Below are 24,680 nucleotides of genomic sequence, written 5' to 3'. Positions count from 1 at the left end.
CCACCCCAATGAGACAAAAATTCTTTTTCACTTTCTATCACCAGTTAGAAGAAGATGGATGCACAGAATTCAACCAAAGTCAACATGAGGAAGAGGAGGAAAGAGATACCTGGACCCAATGGGGCAGCAGAGGATGATGGAATTCCTTCAAAAATGCCACGCTGTGCAATTGTAAGTAAGGAAGAGATTTCTTTGTTGAACACTTAACCTGGCAGGAGGAGGGTAGAAACTGATATAACACTGACAATATCAACATTACAAGGCTTCTTAAATAATGGAAAGAATGAATAGTAAGTGTGAATAGTAACTTTCCACCAGTTGTTGGAACTCTTATGCAGATTATAATTCACAGCTCAGTTGTAAGAGCTTTACACTGGAATTGAAAAAAGAATGTTAGGAAAATTTGGAGGTTGTACATATATTAGGCAAAAGATCAAATTCAAACTAATGAAATAGAGAAATTGTAGCTCCAGGCAGTGATCTGATCTTAGCATCATCTCATGGTGTTTAGTTTTCTGTGTCTTACTGTCTTTTCTCTCATATCACTCCTGCACTCTATTACTGGTTATATCTTAGGTGAGAACCTTTTTCTATTACTGCCTACCTTATGTTCCTTTATTTCTGGGATGTTATCTTTGTATTTCCTAACCACTTCCAAGCCTTTGATGAAAGACCCCATTCCAAACGGCTCATGCTGTCTCAGGTTGGTACCCTTCCTGAAGCTTCCCCTAAAAAAAATATGTCAAAGAACATTTATACACAGTTGGAGTTATTATTGATATACAGTGTTATTATGAAATCCATGTTTTTAAAATCCCAGTGACAGAATTATATGTTTCTGTATGTTTTGTACCTATATTGACCATTAGCCATTGATCCAACTGCAGTTCCCACTGGTTACTTTTGGAGCTTCGTAACCCAAAAGGAAAAACATTTCTACTTGGACACAATTACTAGTTGTTCTAAACCAATATTCTATCTTGAGCAATAAAAGCAACTGGACTCCACAAATAGTAGGTATATGCTTCAGGCCTGATATTGATGATTATGTTGGGGGCAAGTGTATTAGTTTTCTATTGCTGTTGTAACAAATTACCACAAATTTAATGGCCTAAAACAATACAGATATATTATCTTACAGTTCTAGGGGTAACAAGGCTGAAATGGGTCTCAAAAAGCTAAAATCAAGTGTTGTTAGGGCTGGAGGTTCTAGGGGAAAAACTGTTTCCTTGCCTTTTCCAGCTTCTAGAAGTTGCCCGTATTGCTTTGCTCAGGGGCCAGCCAGCAATCATAATACTCTGACCTCTGCTTCTGTCATCACATCTCCTGATTCTGAATCTCCTGCCTCCTTCATTCACTTGTAAAGACCCTTGTAATTACATTGGACATACTTGGCTAATCCAGGATAATCTATCTCAAAATCCTTTAATCACATTTGCAAAGCCCCTTTTGCCATGTAACATAGTCACAGGTTCTAGAAAATAAGATGTAGACATCCTTAGGGGGCCATTATTCTTTACAGCAAGTAAACTCAGAAAATGACTCAGCAGTCAACAAAACAGGGCTTTTTTTTTTTTTTTTTTGGCTGCTTTGGGTCTTTATTGCTGCGCGTGGGCTTTCTCTGGTTGCAGTGAGCGGGGGCTACTCTTAGATGCGGTGCATAGGCTTCTCATTGTGGTGGCTTTTCTTGTTGCGGAGCACGGGCTCTAGGCGCGCGGGCTTCAGTAGCTGTGGCTCACGGGCTCTAGAGCGCAGGCTCTAGTTGTGGCGTACGGGCTTAGTTGCTCCGCGGCATGTGGGATCTTCCCGGACCAGGGATTGAACCCATGTCCCCTGCATTGGCAGGTGGATTCTTAACCAGTGTGCCAACAGGGAAGTCCCTAACAGGGCATTTTTAATTTCTGAATGTTTCTTAGAGAATTCAGGTTAAGGGGATGGTGGTGGGCACCAATTCAGCACTCTCATTTGGAGTAGGGACAAGTTATAACCAAGTAGGTAATACTCTGAGCCAATCACCATAGCCATGAATAGACCAAAGAAGGCCAATCTTAGTGGAATGGGCTCTGAGAAGACTTAAATTTCCTGGTTCTTAGAATCTGAGGAATTTCAATGCTTTAAGTTACTCTGCTTCATATATTCATGTCACAGATCAGTTAAGTGGCTTGCTACCTATTTCACATTCCTCTCTGGTACACACTGGCTATTTAACATGGGCTAATGGTCAAAGATTCACTCACCCAACAGGCTGGACTGACTCTAATGAAGAGTGTCTGCTAGGGCTTCCCTGGTGGCACAGTGGTTGAGAGTCCGCCTGCTGATTCAGGGGACACGGGTTCGTGCCCCAGTCCAGGAAGATCCCACATGCTGCGGAGCAGCTGGGCCCGTGAGCCATGGCCGCTGAGCCTGCGCGTCTGGAGCCTGTGCTCTGCAACGGGAGAGGCCACAACAGTGAGAGGCCCGCATACCACAAAAAAACAAAAAAAAGAGTGTCTGCTAAATAAACTTGTGTGTCATCTCCACTGTACACATGTGCTTTCTATCTCTGAATCCCTTTCAACTCTGTAGCAAAAACGAACAAGGTTTTTTCTTTTTTTTATGAGAGCTTTACTGAGATCATAAATCCACCCATTTAAACGGTACAATTCAATGGTTTTTAATATATTCACAGAGTTGTGCTACCATCACCACAGCCAGTTTTAGAATATTTTTATCGTCCCCAAAAGAAGCCCCATACCCATTAGCAGTCACTCCCCATTTCCTCCCAACCTCCCCAAGTATTTGGTAGCTGGGTTGGTAGGTCAGGATAAAATGGATGAAGGGAGAGAAAGGAGTTAAGGAGGAAAAATTAAGGGATAACTTTGTGGCTAGTTTGTCTATAAGTATAAAGAATTTACTGAAACAGATGTTTCTAGAGGTAAAATCAAAAGGATCACAGAAATATTTATAAAGAACAGACATTTAGCCTATCTTAATATTTGTCATATGTATGAATAAGTCACAGAGTACTTAAACTCTGAGGTTAATTGGCCTAAGTTCTGCTTATGGAGATAGATCTTACAATCTCATTTCAAACTACATATATTGAGAACCTCTGTGTGTCATTTGCTATACATTGAGATGCAGAGATGCAAAGGTGGCCTTGCCCTTAAGAAGCTCATAGACAAATAGGGGAAAGAGACAAATAATTAAGATACAGTATGAAAAGGGCCAAATAGAAGTAAGCTAGAGGTACAGTGACCCTCTAGAGGAGCAACAGATTAACTTTGACCGAGGGGTGGGGACAGTGGTTTTGGAAAAGCTTCATTGAGGAGATTATTTCAGAGTTGAACTTTGAAGGCTAAGTAGGAATTCAAGAAATGGACAAGAGATAGAGTACAACTTCAGAAGTGTGAAATAATAGTATGTTTAGCAAACTACAAGTAACATTACTGGAGCTTAAAGTTCAGAATAAGAATCTGCAATAGATAAGGTAAAGCAAGGGCCTGCTCATGAAGGATCTTGTATGCTGTGCTAAGGAATTTGAACTTTATCCTATAGGTAATATGATCAGATATACAGTTTAGAAGATCATCCTGATTGCTTTGGAAAGGAACAGTTGAAACAGGGATAGACAGAAGCCACAGGACTAGTTGTGAGATTATTATAATGGTCCAGGTTAGAAATGATGAAGGATTAAACTAAGGCAGTAGATACAGAGAGGACAAGATAAATTTTAAGTTTTTAAGAAGTGAAATAGACAATTCTTGGAAATTATCAGGATGCAGAGGATGAGAGGTGTTAAGGATGACTGCTAGGTTTCAGCCTTAGGTAGTTTGTGTAGATGGGGTGCTTCTCATTCAGATGAAAAATACAGGAAGAAGAGCTGTTTTAGGAGGAAGGCGATGAGTTTAGTACAGGTTCAACTTAGAAGGTCTATGAGGCATCCAAATAGTAGTTAAATAGGTGAGCTCATTGTTTACATCCATTGAAATGGCAACAGGAATCAGGGAGAATGATTGTTTTTCTTTTTCTTTCTGCTCTGTTCCTTATCCCTTCTTTCTCACACCACCTGGTATTCCTCTTGAATCTAGAGCCTTTTTCCTGGCATTATTGAAATAGTTTGGAACTCAGGAGGGCATGTTACCATTTGTGCAGAATGTTTGGGTAAATGGGAAATGTTTCTCTGTGCCATTATGAAACTTTTTGCTGAAAAATGTTTACGAATCCTTGGAAATAGAATACATACTGGGAAGCCAATATCAAGTTCTAGTATTAGATTATTTGAGTTACCTCCTCTTTCCTATTAGTAAGGACACCAGAATCTCTTCTTCTCTTTCACTAGAATTTTGAGGAGTAGTGAGTTAATATATGTGAACATAATCAGGAGAAAGTTTTTATGGAAGCAATATTGCATTCAGAAGTTCATTTATAATTTGGGAGATGATGATCATTATAAGTTTTAAGTTTTAGTTATAACAGTATTAGTTATAATTTGCATAGACTTAGAAACTTTATATAGCATTTAGAAGCTAACCTCTTAGATTAACACAATTTAGTTAATTTTGTTGGTATAATGAAACCTGTGTTCCATAGAATGGAAGAGAAAATGAGCTAATGTAGATTTGTTGAGTGCCTACTCATATGTGTAACATTGTGCTAGTTACTTTGCATATGCTATTTTATTTAATCCTCATAGCAACCTTATGGAGCAGGTATTACTATCTTCCATTTTTTAAAGAAATTACTTAATTAATTTATTTTTGGCTGCATTGGGTCTTCGTTGCTGCGTGCCAGCTTTCTCTGGTTGTGGTGTGCGGGCTTCTCATTGCAGTAGCTTCTCTTGTTGCGGAGCACGGGCTCTAGGCGCGTGGGCTTCACTAGTTGTGGCACGCGAGATCAGTAGTTGTGGCTCGCGGGCTCTAGAGCTCAGGCTCAGTAGTTGTGGCACACGGGCCTAGTTGCTCTGCAGCATGTGGTATCTTCCCAGACCAGGGCTCGAGCCCGTGTCCCTTGCATTGGCAGGAGGATTCTTAACCACTCTGCCACTAGGGAAGTCTCATCTTCCATTTTATAGCAGGTGAAATGAAAGCTGTAGAAGCTTGCTGTGATTTCACAGCTATGAAGTGATAGAGCTGGGATTTAGATCTAAGTTTTTTTCAAGTCCTAAACCCTTGCCCTTTCATTTATACTTTGCTACCAGAGAGTCAAAAGATTTGAAAGCAATATTATTCCATAGGATTCCTTTGAGGTTAAAATGAAGGAGGTTTGTTTTAGGAGAACACAGATAGAAATACTTAGTCCTACTTTTATATAAACGTCAGCTTTTAGAGACGATGTTCTCTAACTGAGAAGAGAATAATAGGGTGTTTTAAAAAAAACTACTCATTCTAACTGGAGGCAGCTCTAGAGAGTTAAAGATTTTGCTGATCTGTTTTAGCTGAAGAACCTTAGGTTTCATTCTCTCTATACTTAGGAGGAATCGATTCAGCACAAATTCTAGGAGGAATCGATTCAGCACAAATTCTAGCCAGGAGGGACAGTTGCATTTGCCTTCTGCCTTGGAATGTACACCGTATACAAGGAAGATTGAAGAAACAGAGTTATGAAAGATAGGATACATAATGTATCTCTTAAAATTGAGATAAAATTCACATACATAAAGTTCACCATTTTAATCATTTTAAAGTGTACAATTCAGTGGTTTTAATACTGAAAATTCACAGTGTTGTACAACCATCACCACTGTCTAATTCCAGAACATTTTTATCACCACAGAAAGAAACCCTGTACCTATTAGCAGTCATTCCGTCATTCCCCCCTTCCCTCTACTCCTTGGCAACTGCTAATCTACTTTCTCTCTCTAGGGATTTGCCTATTCTGGACATTTCATATAATCACACAATGCGTGGCCTTTTGTGTCTGGCTTTTATTTATTTATTTATTAAAATATGTATTTATTTATTTATTTTGGCTGCGCAAGGTCTTAGTTGTGGCACGTGGGATCTTTTAGTTGCAGAACGTGGGATGTTTTAGTTGCTGGCTCTTAGGTGCGCCATGCGGGCTCTTAGGTGCGCCATGCGGGCTCTTAGGTGCGGCATGCATGTGGGATATAGTTTCCTGACCAGGGATCAAACCCGGGCCCCCTGCATTGGGAGCGCAGAGTCTTACCCACTGGACCACCATGGAAGTCTCTGGCTTCTTTTGTTTAGCACAATGTTTTCAAGGTCCACCCAGGTGGTAGTATTTAGTAATACTTCATTCCTTTTTATAGGTGAATCCTTATAGACATACTACTTTGTTTATCCATTCATCAGTTGTTGGACATTTGGATTATTTCCGCTTTTTGGCTATTGTGAATAATGTTCTGTTATTCATGTACAAGGTTGTTTTTAAAGATATGTTTTCAGTTCTCTTGCTTATATACCTAGGAGTGTAATTTCTAGGTCATATATATCCTTTGTTTAACATTTTGAAGAGCTGTTTTCCAAAGCTGTGTGCTAGTTTACATTCACAGCGGTGTACAGAGGTTCCAGTTTCTCCACATCCTTGCCATCACTGTTGTTGCCTGTGTTTTTGCTTTTACCCATCCTAGTGGATGTGAAGCAGGGTCTCATTGTGGTTTTGATTTGCATTTCCATAATGCCTAATATTGTTGAGCACCTTTTCATGTGTTTTTTGGCCATTAGTATATCATTTTGGAGAAATGTCTGGATACCTCTTTTTCCTTAACTCTTCTCTTCCCTCTTCTGCCTCCCTTCCATTCACCAGGACCTAACCCAAGATCTTTCAGTTTCTGTTAATTCTTTGTTTTTCTTCCTGGACCTGTTAACTTGGCCTTCTAAAGATTAAAGTTTCTAGCTTGATCTGGGCTGAATATAGTGCTCAGAAGTTCCATTAATCATTTGCTGATGCTCAAATATATACATTTCCCACAACAGCTATTCCAAATATTTTGTACTTTCCTCAAGTTTTCAGTCTCATTCCAAGGTCCCTGTTCTTTATAGGGAACTTCACTTTCTTCTTTGCTCTACTGAGAAAATTGAGGGCATCAGAATATAAGTTTATATACATCCTTCCTCCTTTACATCCAATATTATCCTTTTATCACCTTTCCTTTCTTCTGCTTTCAGAAAAATGTGATCCTAATTACTTATAGGGCCAACAGCTTCCCCCTGCTCTCCTTTGAGGCCATTCCCTGTCATTCTTCTAGACTCTTCCTTCCTTAATAATCTGTTTTTTTCCTTCTCTTGATATTTTCAATCTCTTTGGCTCCTTTTCCTTTGTCTTAGACATGTACAGATATTCTCAACTTTTGTTTGTTTGTTTTGTTTTTTTGCGGTACGCGGGCCTCTCACTGTTGTGGCCTCTCCCGTTGCGGAGCACAGGCTCAGCGGCCATGGCTCACGGGCCCAGCCGCTCCGCGGCATGTGGGATCTTCCCGGACCGGGGCACGAACCCGTGTCCCCTGCATCGGCAGGCGGACTCTCAACCACTGCGCCACCAGGGAAGCCCTGATATCCTCAACTTTTAAGAACACCTGCTACCTGATCCTTCTGTCCCCTCTAGGTACCTTTCTGTTTTTCTCATTCCCTTTATGGCTATACATCTCTAATGAGAAATTATTACTAATCTGTTTCCTTGTCTTTCAATTTTCTTAAAGGCACTGGTGTTCTGACTTTCACTAATATATTCTAGGAGGTCTCCAATAGTCATTTGAATCTCCAGATTCAAAGACTGTCAGTTCTCTTTTTCTTTGATCTCCACTCCTTTTTAAAAAACTTCTCTATTCCTGCTGATGGTACCACAGTCTTATTTTCTTCAGTTCAAAAGCTCAGTTATTATAAACTCCTCTCTCAAGTGACAGTATATTTTCTCTTTACCATATCCTACCTATTCTTCCTTCACAGAATCTTTTAACTGTCACTCTCTCTATTCAATATTAACGGAAAAATCCACAAATCCATTTCTTCCTCCCTGTAATAACTTCTGAACTGATTTCTTTCCAAGTATGCAGAATAACCAGTGGTGTCCTGATAAACTGGGGGGAACAAACCTCTGATATATAGCATTTACTGATTTCTGTGGCTGATTTCAAACTACCAGCCCTCAAAATATGTGAATATTTAAAAACTGACTCCAGCACACCATTGATAATAAATTTCAGAGAACACAGTAAGGCTGTCTTTTATCTACATGTACTATTGTTAATAAGCACAATTTTTTCTATTTGTTTCATATATTTTATATTATGTATAAATATATTTATATATAAACAACTTCATTGAGATATAGTTCATATACCATTATAATTCACCTACACATGTAGAGTGTTCAATTTAGTGGTTTTCAGAATATTCACAGACTTGTGCAACCATCATCATGATACATTTTAGAGCATTTTCATCACTCCAGAGAGAAACCCTGTACCCATCAGCAGTCACTCCCCGTTTCTCCCCAACCCTTCCATCCCAGTGTAACCACTAATCTACTTTCTGTCTGTAAATTTTCCTATTCTTGGACATTGCATATAAATGGAGTCATACAATAAGTGGCCTTTTGTGGCTGGCTTCTTTCACTTAGCATAATTTTTTCAAGGTTCATCCATGTTGTAGCAGGTATCAGTACTGCATTCTTTTTTATGGCTGAATGGCATTTGTTTCTTGAGGTATAACTTACATACAGTAGAGTGTACAAACCTTAAGTGTACAGCTCAATAAATGTTTATATATGTATACATCCATGTAATCACTGGTACACCTAGAAGACTCCCTCATGCTCCTGCTAGTCAGTATCCTTTTTCCCCAGATTTTTTTTTCTTTGTTCTCTGACTTCTATTAACCATAGATTAGCTTTGCCTGTTTTTGACCTTCGTATAGATAGAATCATAGAATGTCTATTATTTGGTGACTAGCATATACTTTTAGAAACACAAATTACTGTTAGGCAACTCTTTGCATATTAACTTCTAGAGGATAAATTGTTTTTTTCTAATTTTATCTGTAGGTAAATTTCTAATAACTTCAGAAAATCACACATTTGTGTCCTTGGTCCATTCTTAACCTTTTTTTAAAAACGTTTTAAAAAAGGATAACACACACACATCTCCTAAAAATGTTTTTCTTATAGCTTTAGCATATTTTAAACTAAGCTTATATAAGTGCTCTTTAAAAGAAATATATTTTAATTTTAAAACCTTATTTTAAAAATCTATCCTTATCTGAAATCAAAACAAAACAATGTCTTCCCAGTTTCTGAATTTAGCCCAGTCACAATGTGATCTATGTGTAATTTAAAAATCTAAGTAAACATCACTATAGCCCAACAGAAATTAAAAGAATTGTAAGGGAATATTATGAACAATTTCATGCCAAAAACTGTGACAATTTAGATGAAATAGACATATTCCTAGAAAGAGACAAATTACCAAAACTGACCCAAGAAAAAAATAGAAAATCTGAATAGACCTATGCCAAGTAAAGTATTGAATTGTCTTTAAAAAAATCTTCCTACAAAGACAAAGTCAGACACAAATGACTTCACTGGTGAATTCTATCGGACATTTAAGGAAGAAATAATATCAATCCTATCCACTTTCAGAGAATAGAGGAGAGAACATTTCCTAACCAATTTTATGAGGCCAGATAGCAAAGACAGGCAAAAACAGCACAAGAAAAGAATATTATATAGTTCAAAATCCCTCACAAACTTAGATGCAAAAGTCCTTAACAATATTTTAACAAATTGAATCCAAGAACATATAAAAAGATTTATACAATGTGTCCAAGAAGAATTTCACTCAGGAATGCAAGGTTGGCTTAACATTATAAAATCAATTAATCTAATACACCATAATTAATAAAATAAAAGACAAAACCAAAATATGATTGTTTTAATAATGTAGAAAAAGCATGTGACAAAATCCAATGCTCGTTCATTAAAAAACTCTCAACAGGGAATTCCCTGGCGGTCCAGTGGTTAGGACTCAACACTTTCACTGCCGTGGCCTGGGTTTGATCCCTGGTCGGGGAACTAAGATCTCATAAGCCGCATGGCACAGCCAAAAAAAAAAAAACAACTCTCAACGAACTACAAAATGAAGAGAGATTTCTCAACCTGATAAAGGGCATCTAAGAAAAACCTACAGCTAAGATAATACTTAGTGTTGAAAGATTGCATGCTTCTCCCCTAAGACTGGGAACAAGGCAAGGATATTTGTCTTTGCCGCCTCTATTCAGCATTGTACTAGAGGTTTACTAGTGCAATAAGGGGCAATAAAAGGAAGTTAAAGCCATCCAAATTGGAAAGGAATAAGTTAAACTGTCTTTATTCACAGGCAACATGATCTCATATGTAGACAGTCCTAAGGAATCTACCAAACAAACTGCTAGAACTGATAATTGAGTTTAACAAAGCCACAGGAGATGAGTCAACTGAAATTACTCACACTAATACACGTACATACATACAAATCAATTGCATTTCTATATACTGGCAAGGACCAATCCAAAAATAAAATTAAGAAAACAGTTACAGAAGCATCAAATAGAATAAAATACTTAGGAATAGATTTAACAAAAGCTCTTAAGTAAGGCTTTCCTCTGAGGAAAGAGCATACCTACATTTTTATTTCAGCATTGCCTCTGAGTAATTGCATGCAATTCATATAACTTCTCTGAACCTCATTTTCCTCATGTTTAAATTGAGGATACTAACTGTTGTACTACTTGCCTCACAGGGCTGTTAATGAGAATTAGAACATATTTACAGTGTAAAGCATTATACAGTGATGATCATACTTAAAGCACATGGCAGCTGTTTGCCTTCCCAGTCCCATAGTTGAAGTAGTATGAAGAGGCACTTGTGAACCTTGGCAATTTCATCACATAGATCAGGGTTGGCTGTTCTGCCGTCTGGCAGAGGAGCTGTCATTCTGGACCCAGTTAGTTGGGACTATGCTTAGGTTCTCAGCCACCTTCCTCAGTCCTATCCTGAAATCACCATCAAGACATTTATCTTTCATGCCATGATTTGCCCATTTGGTAAAAGGTTGCAACTTTCACTTGTCATTTTGGAATGCTTTTATCTTTTTAAGGTTATGAACTTTTAGGGAAAATTTTAATCACAGCATGTTGAATAACTGATTATTCTTTAAAGCTGCCATTTTTTGAGTATTTTAGTTTATACCATTGAATTTTTCTTTTCCTTCACTTTCCTCTTCTTAAGGGCTTACGGCAGCCAGCGCCTTTTTCTGATGAAATTGAAGTAGACTTTAGTAAGCCCTATGTCAGGGTAACCATGGAAGAAGCCAGCAGAGGAACTCCTTGTAAGTAAATGACGAATTATTTTGTTGTTTTACTATTGTTTTTAGCATTCAATTGTACTTATCAAATGTACACCTACTCGCTATATTCTTCCCTCAGTTTACCTGTAAAAGCTACTTGAGAGAAGGGTTCCTCCCATCTCACTTGCTGTTCTATTTGGGAGGATAACTGTACTCCATAAAATTTCATTTATATTGTATACTAATTTCCCAGTATTTTGTCACAGCTATGAGATACAGTGGTACACACTTTTTTGGGGGGCTGTTATCATCACAGCTGTGAGGTGAGATATAGAGGAGCAGAGACAATAAGATATTAGCCTGAGCTGGTTTATAATCTTGTCTGTTTTTACAAAGGTCCAAATAATATGTCAGACTGTCACATTTTTAATAGCCTTCCGAATTTCCCACTAAGTTTTCCTTTCTATCAGTCAGTACACTAGTATGATGCTGCTGACTGATAGAGGACAAAGCTATCCTAAGTTGGGAGATGCTTATCACTTAATTTTATCTTTATTGATATTATAGTTTTCCAGGTTTTTTAAAAAAAGACTTGCTTTATTATTTTCAAAGCCCATACTCTTTATTTGTATACTTACTTTATATTATTAAGTAGCAATTTCTGGCCTCATAAATTATTAATATGTATTCCAGATAGTTTTGGGCAGTTGGTTTTAGGGATCATCATAAATAGAAACTTCCACAAGCATTTGTTATGATTACAAAGTCCTGTAAGCATCTGTTCTTACTTCTCTGTAACTTCTCCATTTCTCCTTTTTTTCCCAATCCTTTTTCATTTCTTTTGATTACTGTGGTAAGTGTTTACTCTTATGAAGGGCTGGAATGTAGGGCTGGACTCAACCCAGGCAAGCACTAGGGAATAAGAGGTAGTTATAGCCACAAATCTATACATTTTCAGTATATAGAAGGTATTTGTAGTTACTTCTTAATTGTGTTAGTATGTTTACTCTCTGTTGTAACTTAGGAGTACTGAAATATGAATAGAAATGAATGCTGGACAATGTTAGGCTAGGGGTCCCAATACCCCTTGGCTATATCTTGGCTGTATGGAGTATGGTTTTGGGGTCCTCAAAATTCCAGAGAATGCTTTCCTTTTGCAAAAGTGTTTAGATATAGCTCATGTTGATCACAACCCTTCTGATTTATGATGTGATTTTTTGGGTTTGGCTCCTCTTACTTCAGTAATAGTCAGGCTAGTGGGGCAGAGTAAAATGACAACAAGGAAAGACAGGCTGTATGTAACAGTGTAGTGGTGGCAGGTCAGACTTCAGAATGCCACTAGACAGTTCAAGTATCACATTCAGATGTGATAGTAGAGCCTGTTGAGGGCAAGAACTTTTCATATACTTTCTAATGACACACATTCAGAATGCAGTACCTCACTCAGATCTGATCACATTAGTTATATTAGCCACCTTGTTGCTAATCTAGCCACATACCATTTGTGGTAGCAAAAATGTATGTGTGTATATGTATACTGTTTCCAAGTTTTGCAACTTATAATTAACAAACACTAATAAATTACTTTCTAACTTTTAGAATAGAATTTAAGTAAGTCATTTATGAGATTATATACTTTATACTCTCTTCATTATATACATGAATATAGGTCCATAGAAACTAAGAAGTGAAACAGTAAAACAAATAATTAGTGATAGAATTGAAGCTAAAAACCTAAGTTTTTCCATCTTTGTGTTCTTTTCATCCTGGAGTGGTGCTATTCTTTATATAGACATTAGTTATAAATAATAGAAGGCTTATCAGCAAGCTGATTGAATTTTGGGTGGAACAGATAGTCACAAATTGGCCTGTAAAATTTGCCAGTCTAACTTGACCTCTGGTTTTTCCTTTATCTTATTCTGTCTGTTCAGTTTTATGTTAAATAACCAAGTAAGTGACTGTCTTCATGCCAGTGCCAGACAAGGAATAAACAAATAAAGAATCTACACATGCCATATAGTTAGTGAATTTTAAACCAATAACTGGTTCAAGGGGCATCCCTCCCCCTGCCCCCAGGTTTTCACTTAGGGAGGTTAAGGGAGTACAAGAGGGAAGTTTGTGTAATCTTGGAGTAAACTCACTACTTAGAGATAAAAGGAATACGGCCTGAGAGATGAGAAGATCATCTTTTTTAGAAGATGGAAAAAAACCCAGCAGTATGTTCTCTTGGAGAAAGGAAGAAAAAGGCAAAGTCTGAAGGGCAGTGGAAATCTGTTAAAGATGAATGTTTCAGTGGTAGCTATTTGAGAGAATATATCAAAAGAGATAATAAATTGAAACCCAAGTCTCTTCTGCTTAAAGGAGAACATCTAGTTACTTAGTCTAGCAGTAGTAAAAAGACTATAATTTGTAACCCAAATCAAGACTATTTTTGAGAATGAAAGCAGTTGCTCTTGATAGTGTACTGGAACAACAGATATAAATCAGAGGGTATAGTCATCCTGACCAATAGCCACTTGGTAAAAGAATGGATAACGCATGCTTTCTCCCCAGATTTTTAGTTCAACAGTGGCCCCTTCTGGTCATTTGGTTAATATACAAGCCTGGGTTTGTCAAAGACTTGCAGTTAAGTCATGGGGAATTGAGAGGTTGGGAAGCTGGGTAAATGCTAAGAGGGCAAGAGGCACATCAGGGATTGGTCCAAGAAAGGGTTCAGAGGTGGCTTGGCCTAATATGGGACATTTAACTGCTGGCAAATAGCCACTTAATTAACAGCATCTGTGCTATTGCCACTATCCAGGAAATGTGTTTACTGAGCTAAATCTCCCTCATCTCACTTTGCCCTTGGTGTAGAAACAACAGTACAGTATTCTCAAATATTATATTCTATCGTTTGTCTTTTAGGATCAAATAAAGTGAGATCATAGCCACTCTGGACTTGTTTAGGAAAGATAGAAGTATATTAGTTACTTCATGGTCATGATTTCTAGGATGTAGAAGAGAGATTATATTACTCAGGTTTTGTTTTGTTTTGCTTTGTTTTATAGATGAGGAAACTGAGGCTTAAAGAGATTAAGATTACAAAGGAATGAGGCTGGTTGGCAAGTTTGGGCTATAATTTTTCTGACTCTTTAAATCCGTCATATTATTTCTCAGTTTTTCATTGTATTGGTGTATTTATTTTATTTAAAATTTTTTATTTCCTGTATTATAAAATTAGTACATTCCCATGACCTAACATTCATAAAGTACAAAAAAGACACAGAGTGAAATGACTTCCTCTCACTACTGTCTCACAGCCACCTAGTATCCCTTTTACAGGTAATAGGTCTTTGTTACTGTGTGCGGGCTTTCTCTAGCTGCAGCGAGCGAGGGCTACTCTTCATTGTGGTGCACAGGCTTCTCATTGCGGTGACTTCTCTTGTTGCGGATCACGGGCTCTAGATGCACGGGCTTCAGTAGTTGTGGCTCGCGGGCTCTAGATTGCAGGCTCGGTAGTTGTGGCGCATAGACCTAGTTGTTCCATGGTATGTGGGATCCTCCCTGACCAGGGCTCGAACCCATGTCCCCTGCATTGGCAGGCAGATTCCTAACCACTGCGCCACCAGGGAAGCCCAGTATTACCAATTTCTTGTGGATATCTAAGCAAATAATATATAAATCTTCCCACACTTTTAGTGGGTGGATCATGTCATATTCAGTCTTCCACTGAAATTTAGGTTGTTTCCAAACTTTTGCTATTACCAACAGTGCTGCAATCAATAATGTAATCTGCATACATATTTACAAACATATCTTTGAGGTAAATTCCTAGAATTGGAATAACTGGGCCAAAGGGTATAAACATTTGTCATTTGTCTTTTCACAGATATTGCCTAATTGCCTTCCTTAAGAGTTGTACCAATATATACTTCTATCAGCAGTGTATAATTTCTCAGTTTAAAAGCGACTTTTTTTTATGGATAAAGCAATCTATAAAGAAAAGTCCATAAACCTCCTGAGAACCGGTTTCCTCCCCCTTGATTCACTGTCCTCAAGGCAGGAAGGAGATGTATCTTATCCTTACCTTCAGTATGGTGTATTTGATGAGGCTCTGGCCCTTCTTTCGAAGAATGATGTAGATGCTCCTACTGTTATTTTCTGTTGCTACAGTGAAACAGCTCTTCCTTTATTCAAGTAGTGGAAATATGTTACTAGGACTCATTAGGTTTATCATTTGAAGCATGATGAACCATTATATCAGTTTCATTCTCAGTGTGTTTATTTGGCTTTGGAATTAGGCTTGTACCCCAAGAGATCATTTTCTCCTTTTCTTTCATAGTCCACTACCACTAAAAATAAATTGACAATCAGTTGTTTGTTATTCTCACTAATGGACAGGGGAAGAGGAAAGGCTCTAACATAAAGTCCTAAAATATTTATATTTGATTTTCAAATACCTGGTATATCACCCTCTACTGAGAAAGTGTAACATGCTCACTGTCAAGGAGAAACGCTTGAAGGAACTCCATCTGTTATCACAGAGCAGTTATTAAGGGTGAATCTGGGACTGTGAAGCAATCTCATCCCTCTGCATCACTCTTTACTTTCAAAGCAAAGTATTTTATTTTCAAAGCAAAGCATTAGTTGCTAGTAATCAAGGCAGCTTGAAAAAGAGAGAGCAGGCAGCCAGAGCATAGTTTAATTATACTCTGTTTAAACATAACTGAAGTTTAAACATAAACCGAAGGTGAAGATTTTGAAGTTTCAGATATAGCTCTTGTATAACTCTTCCCTTCACTTCTAAAATAACTTTAAGAAAAAGCAATCATGAAATCCAATTACCTGAGCAGTCTGGTACAACCAGGCTAACAAAGAGAGTTAGTGGATATGATGCCAAGAGTGTCTTTGTAGTCAAGGAAGCCTGTGATGTTATTCCTCACAACCCCAAAGTACCCCAAATTAAGGTGAATATCCAGAGAACACCTTAAAAGGGGGCTATGCAGGGGTGGAACAGTCACACAGTGCCATTTCCATTTGTTAAATATGAGTTATTGAATCAATGTATTTCTGTGATAAATTCTTTCCTTTGGATTTAGGTGAACGGCCTGTGAGAGTTTATGCAGATGGAATATTTGACTTATTTCATTCTGGTCATGCCCGGGCTCTGATGCAAGCAAAGAACCTTTTCCCTAATACATATCTCATTGTGGGAGGTAAGAAAACATCTGATGACTTTAGGTGCTGTCCAGAAAAAAATTATGGTAGCCTCTTTTCTCCTATCTTTATAACCCGAGTACATTGCCTGTTATGTTGGTTTTCAAATGAGAGATATAGTGCAGCCTCTTTAAAATGTGAAATATATGAAGAACATGAAGTATATAAAACCTGAACTGTATAAACCTGGAGAGAGAAGCTCTAAGCTCATTGACTTGAGACGTCCAGGATTTATCTCGCTGGTTTTGGCCGGGTTTCTGCAGTCTGACCCCCAGTGGGGGCAGGGGTAATCAGAATAGCATTAAGAATAAATGCTACTTAAGAAGAGCATTTGCTTTAGATTTCAGTTTATCATTCTGAGTCAACTGAAGTACTAAAGTCTGCTAAGCTAATGTTATGTGGTCCAGCCCAGTCTAATCAAAGTATAATAGGAAAACATTTTTTAAAACTGTTAATTGATACAGAGATGCACAGTAGTTTCATTTCAAAGCCAAAGATCTTAGTCCTCCATTGTATCCTCTCCTCTCCAAAGTGTGAACATATTTAGTGAATGTTGCTCCTGAAGGTGTATCTTGGATTAGGAAAAGCATTGTTATCCAGACTGAGCTATATCCAGAAGACTCTTATCCAGGCTGGGGAGATTGGTATGAGAGGTTGGGAAATGAGAGGTTGATGATTGAGGAGTGGTTAAGAAGAGGGGACTTTGACTTACAACCTTATGTTGTGGTGAACTCAGTTTGCAGTGATGAGCTAACACACAACTTCAAAGGCTTCACCGTGATGAATGAAAATGAGCGCTATGATGCAGTGCAGCACTGCCGCTATGTGGATGAGGTGGTGAGGAATGCCCCCTGGACCCTGACACCAGAGTTCCTGGCAGAACACCGGGTAAGAAACTGAGCACATGTTTCCATTCCCTGTTCTGGAATTTCGTCAACTTTCAAGACTTCTGGTACTGTGGCTAGTTTTCCACTAGCCTTATTTTACTTCTATCTTCTATGTAAATTTCACATAGAAGAGGTAACAGTGTTATTACTTCTAATAATAGCCATCCCTGACATTTTTCTTGGGTTTGATGGTTTACAAGCACTTTTGCATCCATTATATTTCATTTGTTCCCCACAAAAGTCCTATTGGGTAGTTATTAGTTATTTCCACTTTACATATGAGAACAGGGCCAGAGAGGCCGAATAACCAGGTCACACTCTAGCAGGGCTAGAAATTGAACTCTTCAGGGCTTCCCTGGTGGCGCAGTGGTTGGGAATCCGCCTGCCAATGCCGGGGTCATGGGTTCGGGCCCTGGTCCGGGAAGGTCCCACATGCTGCAGAGCAGCTGGACCTGTGCGCCACAACTACTGAGCCTGCGCACCATAACTACTGAAGCCCGCGTGCCTAGAGCCTGTGCTCTGCAACAAGAAGCCACTGCCATGAGAAGCCTGCGCACCGCAACAAAGAGTAGTCCCCACTCCTCAAGACTAGAGAAAGCCTGCACGCAGCAAAGAAGACGCAGCCAAAAATAAATGATTTTAAAAAATCTTATAAAAAAAAAGAAACTGAACTCTTCAGTTATGTGAGTCTGTCGCACCCCCCCCCCACCATTATAGGCGTATCCATCCTCACAGCATACCGGTCTTTTTAGAGTATACACAGCCCCAGACATGCTCTCAAGGAGTTCACATTCCAGGAAATAAGATATATAAACATAGACTTCTCTTGTATTGACTTAAATTTAGTTTCAAGACTTTTGATTTCAGGCTAGAAATTATGTGGGATCAGAAACCAGGGAGGTTTCTCACTTTTTCTCAGTGAGTTGGTATTATAAAAACCCTATCTCCTTTTTATTTTCCCACATTAAAGCAACACGTTTCCTACAAAAGAGGGGTTTATAGCTGAGAAGAATTTATCAGGTCATGTTGGAGGCGCTCGAGCTTGAGGAACCAGCAAGCATATTGTCAGTTCTCTTACAGTGGTGTGTAGAATGTTGAAGGTGAATTGTTCAATGAGGCAGGAAAAAACAAAAGTAGCCAAAGTGCTTCAAAAGCAGTATTTGGGTAGGCCTGAAGCTAAGGGATATTTGTTATAACTGTTTAGGATTAGGACAGAACTTTTATAGTTCTCTAGCTTTACTGCTTCAACATTTAGCAGCCAATGGTACCAAGGGTGATGAGCAAGATTATTCTCAGCAACATAGCCAGGCAAGCCCAGGCAGAAGAGGTTAGAGGAACGTCCATATTCCCTTTTCTCCTTATTAGCAGTGTATCCTCAACCATGAGTCTTGCTTGCTCACCATTCTTATTTTCAATTTGCTGCCTATGGATCCCTGACAAGTTGTTCATGGGTAATTGAGATGTTAGCTGACAGTCCCTGACATAGTCCTGATGAGCGTACTTCACATTACAGTGGCTTCTGGGAGCTGGGTGTGGTGGTGTTAGTAATTATATTAGCAAAGGGCATATGGCCTATTCAGGAAGGAGTAAATGAGTGAGGTTTAGAAAGATTATTGATCCCAGTGTGAGAGGTATTGACAGTAGTAAAGTAATAGATCTGAGACTTAAAGGTCTTTTATCGCCTTGGGCTTTGCATTTCTCAGGAGTACAGATGTATCTATTCTAGTAAAAGCGCTCTTGGTTGCTATTTTTATATTCCCACTCATCTCATGGACTGAGAGAGAAACCAGTTAACAAAGAAGTGACCTCTTTCTCATATTTTTAGAAACCCTATTTGACCCATCCTTGTAGACCCAGGAGGGTGGGGAGATTTCCTTTCTTCTTTCCTTGATTCCACCCACTAACTAGCATACCAGAAAATCCTCTAGGCCTATTTACCACAGCATGGTGACTGGTATACAGTGTGAGGGTAGCACTTCCAGCAGACCAGGAGGAATAGCTAAAAAAGAAACTGGCTAGCTTCATGTTTATGATCCACGAATAATTAGGTTGGGTGACTTGTGAATGAATCGTGGAATTTATGAGCAAAGCAAAGAGAGATAAAGAGAAAGTTCATTTGAGGCCTCGCCTCTCCTTGTGGTCCTTTTTCTGGGCCTGAGAGTATTTACTGGTTCTTTCTGAATGGCAGTTATGCTGGGTTTTAAATGATGTTTCCTTACTTTCAGATTGATTTTGTAGCCCATGATGACATCCCTTACTCTTCTGCTGGGAGTGATGATGTTTATAAGCACATCAAGGAAGCAGGTGAGTAAGTTGATGTGCATCCTCATTTTATGGAGTCTTAGGGGCAGTGACAGAGATTCAACCCCATCACTACTTTACAGAGGAAAATTTATACAGTGAGAACTTTAACATCCAGTTTCAGGTCACACTTTGGTTAAGAGGTTAAGGTGAGCATAGCATCGTATCCATCAATTCTCAGTCTAAACATCTACTTTTGATATCTCTTTTAATTTCAGGAAACCCTTCTCCAGCCCCATATTTTTCTTAATATTAGGGCCTTTCCTTACTCCTAAACTTTGATTCAGTGTTCCTTCTATATGTCAGTATCTCCAGACTTTACTTAGTAATAACAGACTCTGCTTTATGAGGAAAGAAAAGGAATGTGGCTCCCAGTTTCCATCTAGTCCTACTGCCTGAGCTAATCAGAATGTCACAGTGTTTGTATGTGTTCTTGGGTTAGGCATGTTTGCTCCAACACAGAGGACAGAAGGTATCTCCACATCAGACATCATCACCCGAATTGTCCGCGACTATGATGTGTATGCCAGACGGAACCTACAGAGGGGCTACACGGCAAAGGAACTCAATGTCAGCTTTATCAATGTGAGTTCCAACCTCATCCTAGAGTTCCCTGGTCCTATAGGACATGTTGCCTCTCACTTCATCTAAGTTAAACTTACTTTTCAGTCTGCTGTTATTATCACCTCCAAAAGATCAGTGGATACCTCTTTGCACATAACGCTATGCCAAGCTCTTTACAAAGAGCATATGGATGTATCTAGAGGCATTTTCTGCCTTTATGAGCTAGTATCAACACGTTGATATAAGGACATACAGCCAATTAAATAAATAAGAATGTGGAACTTACAAAGTACAGTACTTATATCAAATATATTTAAAACAGTGGTTCTTAACCTTTGTTCTTTTTGACTGGATGGTCTTTGCAAATCTGATGAAAGCTGTGGATCCTCTCCCTGTGTGCATAGTAACACACAACATTTTGCATGCAATTTCTCAAGGCATATGAACCTAACTTTTAAAATTTGATTTATGAAAACAAGTTTATTTTAGCTTAATACTGCCTTTTGGAAACAAACTGCTATACATTTTGTATATAAATTATACCTCAGTAAAGTTGATTTAAAAACAAGAAGAAAGCTGCTAACTGTATCTTCTACATAAGTAGTTTACCATGCTCCCTCACTTGCTCCCAGCTCTGTGAATTATGAATAGGTGAAATGGTTTCATTTAAATATGATTTATCTATTCAGGTAAACCCTAGCTGTTGTTAACATTCTAGCTGTTGTTATACTGCAGAATCTATCTTTAAATGTTTAAAAATCCTAAACATATTCGCCTTCCCCTTCCCCTTTATGATCTGGAAATGAGAATAGTTTTCATTTGGCTAAAGACTCCTCCCCTCCCCTCCCTTTGGGAGGGTTCATACCATTTTCCTTTATCTTTAGGGAAGCCTGTAGGACCAAAGAGTATCATCCTTATTTTGCGAATGAGCAAACAGACCTCCAAATATTAAAAAAAAAAAAAAAAACAACTCCTCTATAATCATAGACTAAGCCACTGATGGAGGAAAAAAAATTCAGTACAATAGATGAATTACTTAAGTAAAAGGCCCACTATTTCCTTTTTCAACCTGTTACAGTTGGCTTATTGTTGGCAATATTGTGCAGTGAACTTGTTGCTCTCTCCCTATACATCTCCATCTAGAATGGGGTTTGGGTTTTGTTGGGCATGTTTATCTTCCAAGTTTATGTTTCGTCTTAAAAACATCTGACTTCGTTTGGTATGTGCCTGTCTGTTACTGGTCTTACACTATACATTTAGTTTAGTCCTGGGCTCTACAGTCTTAGAATTATTACACTTTTGTATAAGATGACCATCTAGAGCATATCTTATCTGTTATTATGCTGGAGAAGTATGGGATAGATTAAAGTGAAATTCTCAAGACTGAAAGGAGTGTCAATAGAGTGCCAAACCAAGTCTTTTCCTCCCCCTTAGTATGGAAGGTCAGAATGAGTATTATTTCTCAGTTATTTCTTTATCCAGGAGAAGAAATACCACTTGCAGGAGCGAGTTGACAAAGTCAAGAAGAAAGTGAAAGATGTGGAGGAAAAGTCAAAAGAATTTGTTCAGAAGGTAGAAGAAAAAGGCATTGACCTCATTCAGAAATGGGAGGAGAAATCCCGAGAATTCATCGGAAGTTTCCTGGAGATGTTTGGTCCAGAAGGAGCGCTGGTATGTTCTTTCTTGCTGGACAATTTAGGGAAATTCAGGAAAATCTAGGGAATTCTCATGCTGTGGAAGGAATTACAGAATCCTTGAGCAGAAAGGGACATTGACATTAAGAAGTTATCTAATCTGTTCCCCTTGTTGGGCAGAACTATATTTCCACTGTCCCCAGAAAGTTTTAAAAAATCTTTACAGAAAGAAGTTATACATTCTCCTAAATAATTTTGCCAGCTCTCTATCAACCTCCAAATATGGTGACAAGATAAGTGAGTAGCCTTGCCCAGCTTGCTTCTACATTATAGTTTTAGGTGGAAGGGAAGGAAAGAGCAGAGAGCAGTAAAAAGAAAGCTGCCTGCACTACACACAGCTGCTGCAGGACCATTGGGTACGGTGGGAATTCTGTCCTTGAGGAGTAGCAAGGTCTTTTCGAGCCAAATAAAAGGTGCCTGTGTAGCTATGAGCAGATGAGCCCTAGGATATCAGGAACGATCTGACTGTGAGGGTGTTTGGATGCCAGAATAGATTATTCTGGGAGTGTATAGAATTTTCTTTTCAGAGAACTCCAAAACTAGAATAGGTACCCTTTTGTCTGAGTTAATTCCTTTGTTTTTGCCTACAGCCTAGACTACAGACCCAAGTAGCCTTTTAAGAATTCCTTTGACGTAGAGGTCAAGGATTGGGTGACAGTGGATAGCAGGTGGGAACCCTTAGATACATAGTATAGCATAGACCACTTTGGAGAGGAAATTGCTTAGGATCATAGCTATGTTCCTCCTCTGGCTGACTTGATCACTTTTGACATTACAGAGGGCACTCATGATAATTTGAAGTCTCATATCCTCCAGTGGTGCTTTAGTAGGATCCATAGGTTTCTTCTAACTCTTTCTTTTGGTCTCCCCAGAAACATATGCTGAAAGAGGGGAAAGGCCGGATGCTGCAGGCCATCAGTCCAAGGCAGAGTCCCAGCAGCAGTCCCACTCGTGAACGCTCCCCCTCTCCCTCTTTCCGGTGGCCCTTCTCTGGCAAGACCTCCCCGCCTTCCTCCCCAGCAAACCTCTCCAGACACAAGTCTGCAGCCTATGATATCAGTGAGGATGAAGAAGACTAATTTTTCATTGCTCCTTTCCTCTCCCCTCCCTCTGTCCCATCACCGTCAGAAGCTCTCTGTTGAATTCTGAATTGTGATCCCAACACTAAACCTAAGGACAGCTACAAAGGAAAGACAACTGGGGCAAGAGTACTTAGGATGGGGGGACTAGACAGCCTATCCTCTGAGAGGCATCACCCACCCCCGCCAAGAAAGAGGCTAACTACATCTTAGAAGCCTGTTTGGTATCCATATACCTTCCCCATGGACTTTGCTTTACTGTTTATGTTCATGTGATCTTGACAGGGAAATTGTCATTTTTATTAATTTTTAAAAAATTAGTCTTTGAAATGTAGTAAACAGAACTAATTTTTTGCCCCCAAGGAGTGGGCAGAAGGAAGCGGTGTAATACCCAGAGGCCTTTTCTTCCTGATACACTATAGTATTTGCCTTCTGTTCTGAGGCAAACTGTTTTGCCAGGTCCTTCAGGCAATGAGCCATGCTGATGGGTGATTTGGAGGGGAAATATCATAATTTTGGTTTCCTTTAAAAAAAGCTAAAAGCTGAGTAAAGTCACAAATCCCCTAAGTGTACTGCTGGCACATGTGTCAATGTGGCTATGGGAAGAAGGAGATCTGAGTCTAACTTTTCTTGCTCCCTGAGGAGTTTCTTGTTGGACCCAGTGGGGTCCATGAAGACACTGATAGGGATGGAACCAGACCACATGGCATCTGCTACGGTTTTTCTGCTATGTTCATCTTCTCAGAGAACTCTGTTGCCCAGTTATTTGGGAGCTCTTGTCAATCTCTTTCCTGTAATCTACCTTTAAAGGGAGGAACACTTCCAGGTTTAGTCTGATTGAGGAGGGGAATGAGACAATACGCAATGTTATGCAAAGTCAGTTTTGATTAATTTTCTTTCTGAGAGTAAGTCCCTGGCCCTGTGACTCCTATTTTAGTACTTATTACCTAGCTTTTTACAAAGGATACTTAGTAAATGTTTTCAGTTTGAACATGATCTGTTAATTCATGTTGCTCATAGCCATATCGAATATTCAGAGAGATTTGCACAGAACATAGGCTCAAAAGCATAAGGAAACACACCCCTTTCTAAAGCCTTTTCTTGACCTCTTCCCCTCTTAAGAGTGTCCTTGACTGGAACCAGTGCTCCATGAGGTGTTTATTTTCCCCTGAGAGTTGGCAGCTGGCAGGGACTCCCGTCTGCTGCCCTTCCAGCAAGTCACCGAGCAAGGGCTCACTTTACAAGAGTGTTGTAGGTTCCCTCCCTCTCACTCTGCCTGGTTCCACCTCCCCTGGTATGTTGCCCAGGGGATTCACTGCTTAAATTTCACGTCAGAGAATGCTGAAGCTTAACACTTGCTGTTGAGCATAAGCTCCTTTTAAACCTCTAGCATCCTACAGTACATGACCTAGCAGATCATCATCTATCATAATCCTGTAGCTGGGTTTAGGGTGAAAAATTGCTTATGTCCAGGCACCATCCCATCACTCATAAATACCCCTTGTGGGGGTGGAGTTTTAGTGTTTTCAGCTAAGAAAACCACATCTTATCTTTCCTTGCCCCTCTGCTAGGGCTGTGAGCATCTCATAGTCCCCTCCCTAAACACCTTCTGTTAAAACTTGCTCTTCTGCCTGAGGGTCGGTGGCTAGAATCACTGCCTGCCTGCACAGCAGGACTACCAAGGTCCTCAGATCATCCA

The 24,680-nt window shown here is 39.2% G+C and overlaps 1 protein-coding gene across 1 annotated transcript; it reads left to right on the top strand.

The window, feature by feature from the left end:
- Positions 1–54: 54 nt before the first annotated feature.
- On the top strand, positions 55–22,981 carry PCYT1A (phosphate cytidylyltransferase 1A, choline; the record flags this gene model as incomplete). Its single annotated transcript, XM_079704617.1, has 8 exons — positions 55–171; positions 11,203–11,302; positions 16,339–16,455; positions 17,193–17,344; positions 19,569–19,647; positions 20,087–20,229; positions 21,691–21,879; positions 22,775–22,981. 8 exons carry the CDS (start codon positions 55–57, stop codon positions 22,979–22,981), a joined length of 1,104 nt encoding a protein of 367 aa, XP_079560743.1.
- Positions 22,982–24,680: the final 1,699 nt, after the last annotated feature.

Source organism: Hyperoodon ampullatus (genome assembly GCF_949752795.1).
Source record: "Hyperoodon ampullatus genome assembly, chromosome: 5".
NCBI lineage: Eukaryota > Metazoa > Chordata > Mammalia > Artiodactyla > Ziphiidae > Hyperoodon > Hyperoodon ampullatus.
The sequence above is the reverse complement of the archived record's forward strand: the minus strand, read 5'-3'. Positions and strand labels throughout refer to the sequence as shown.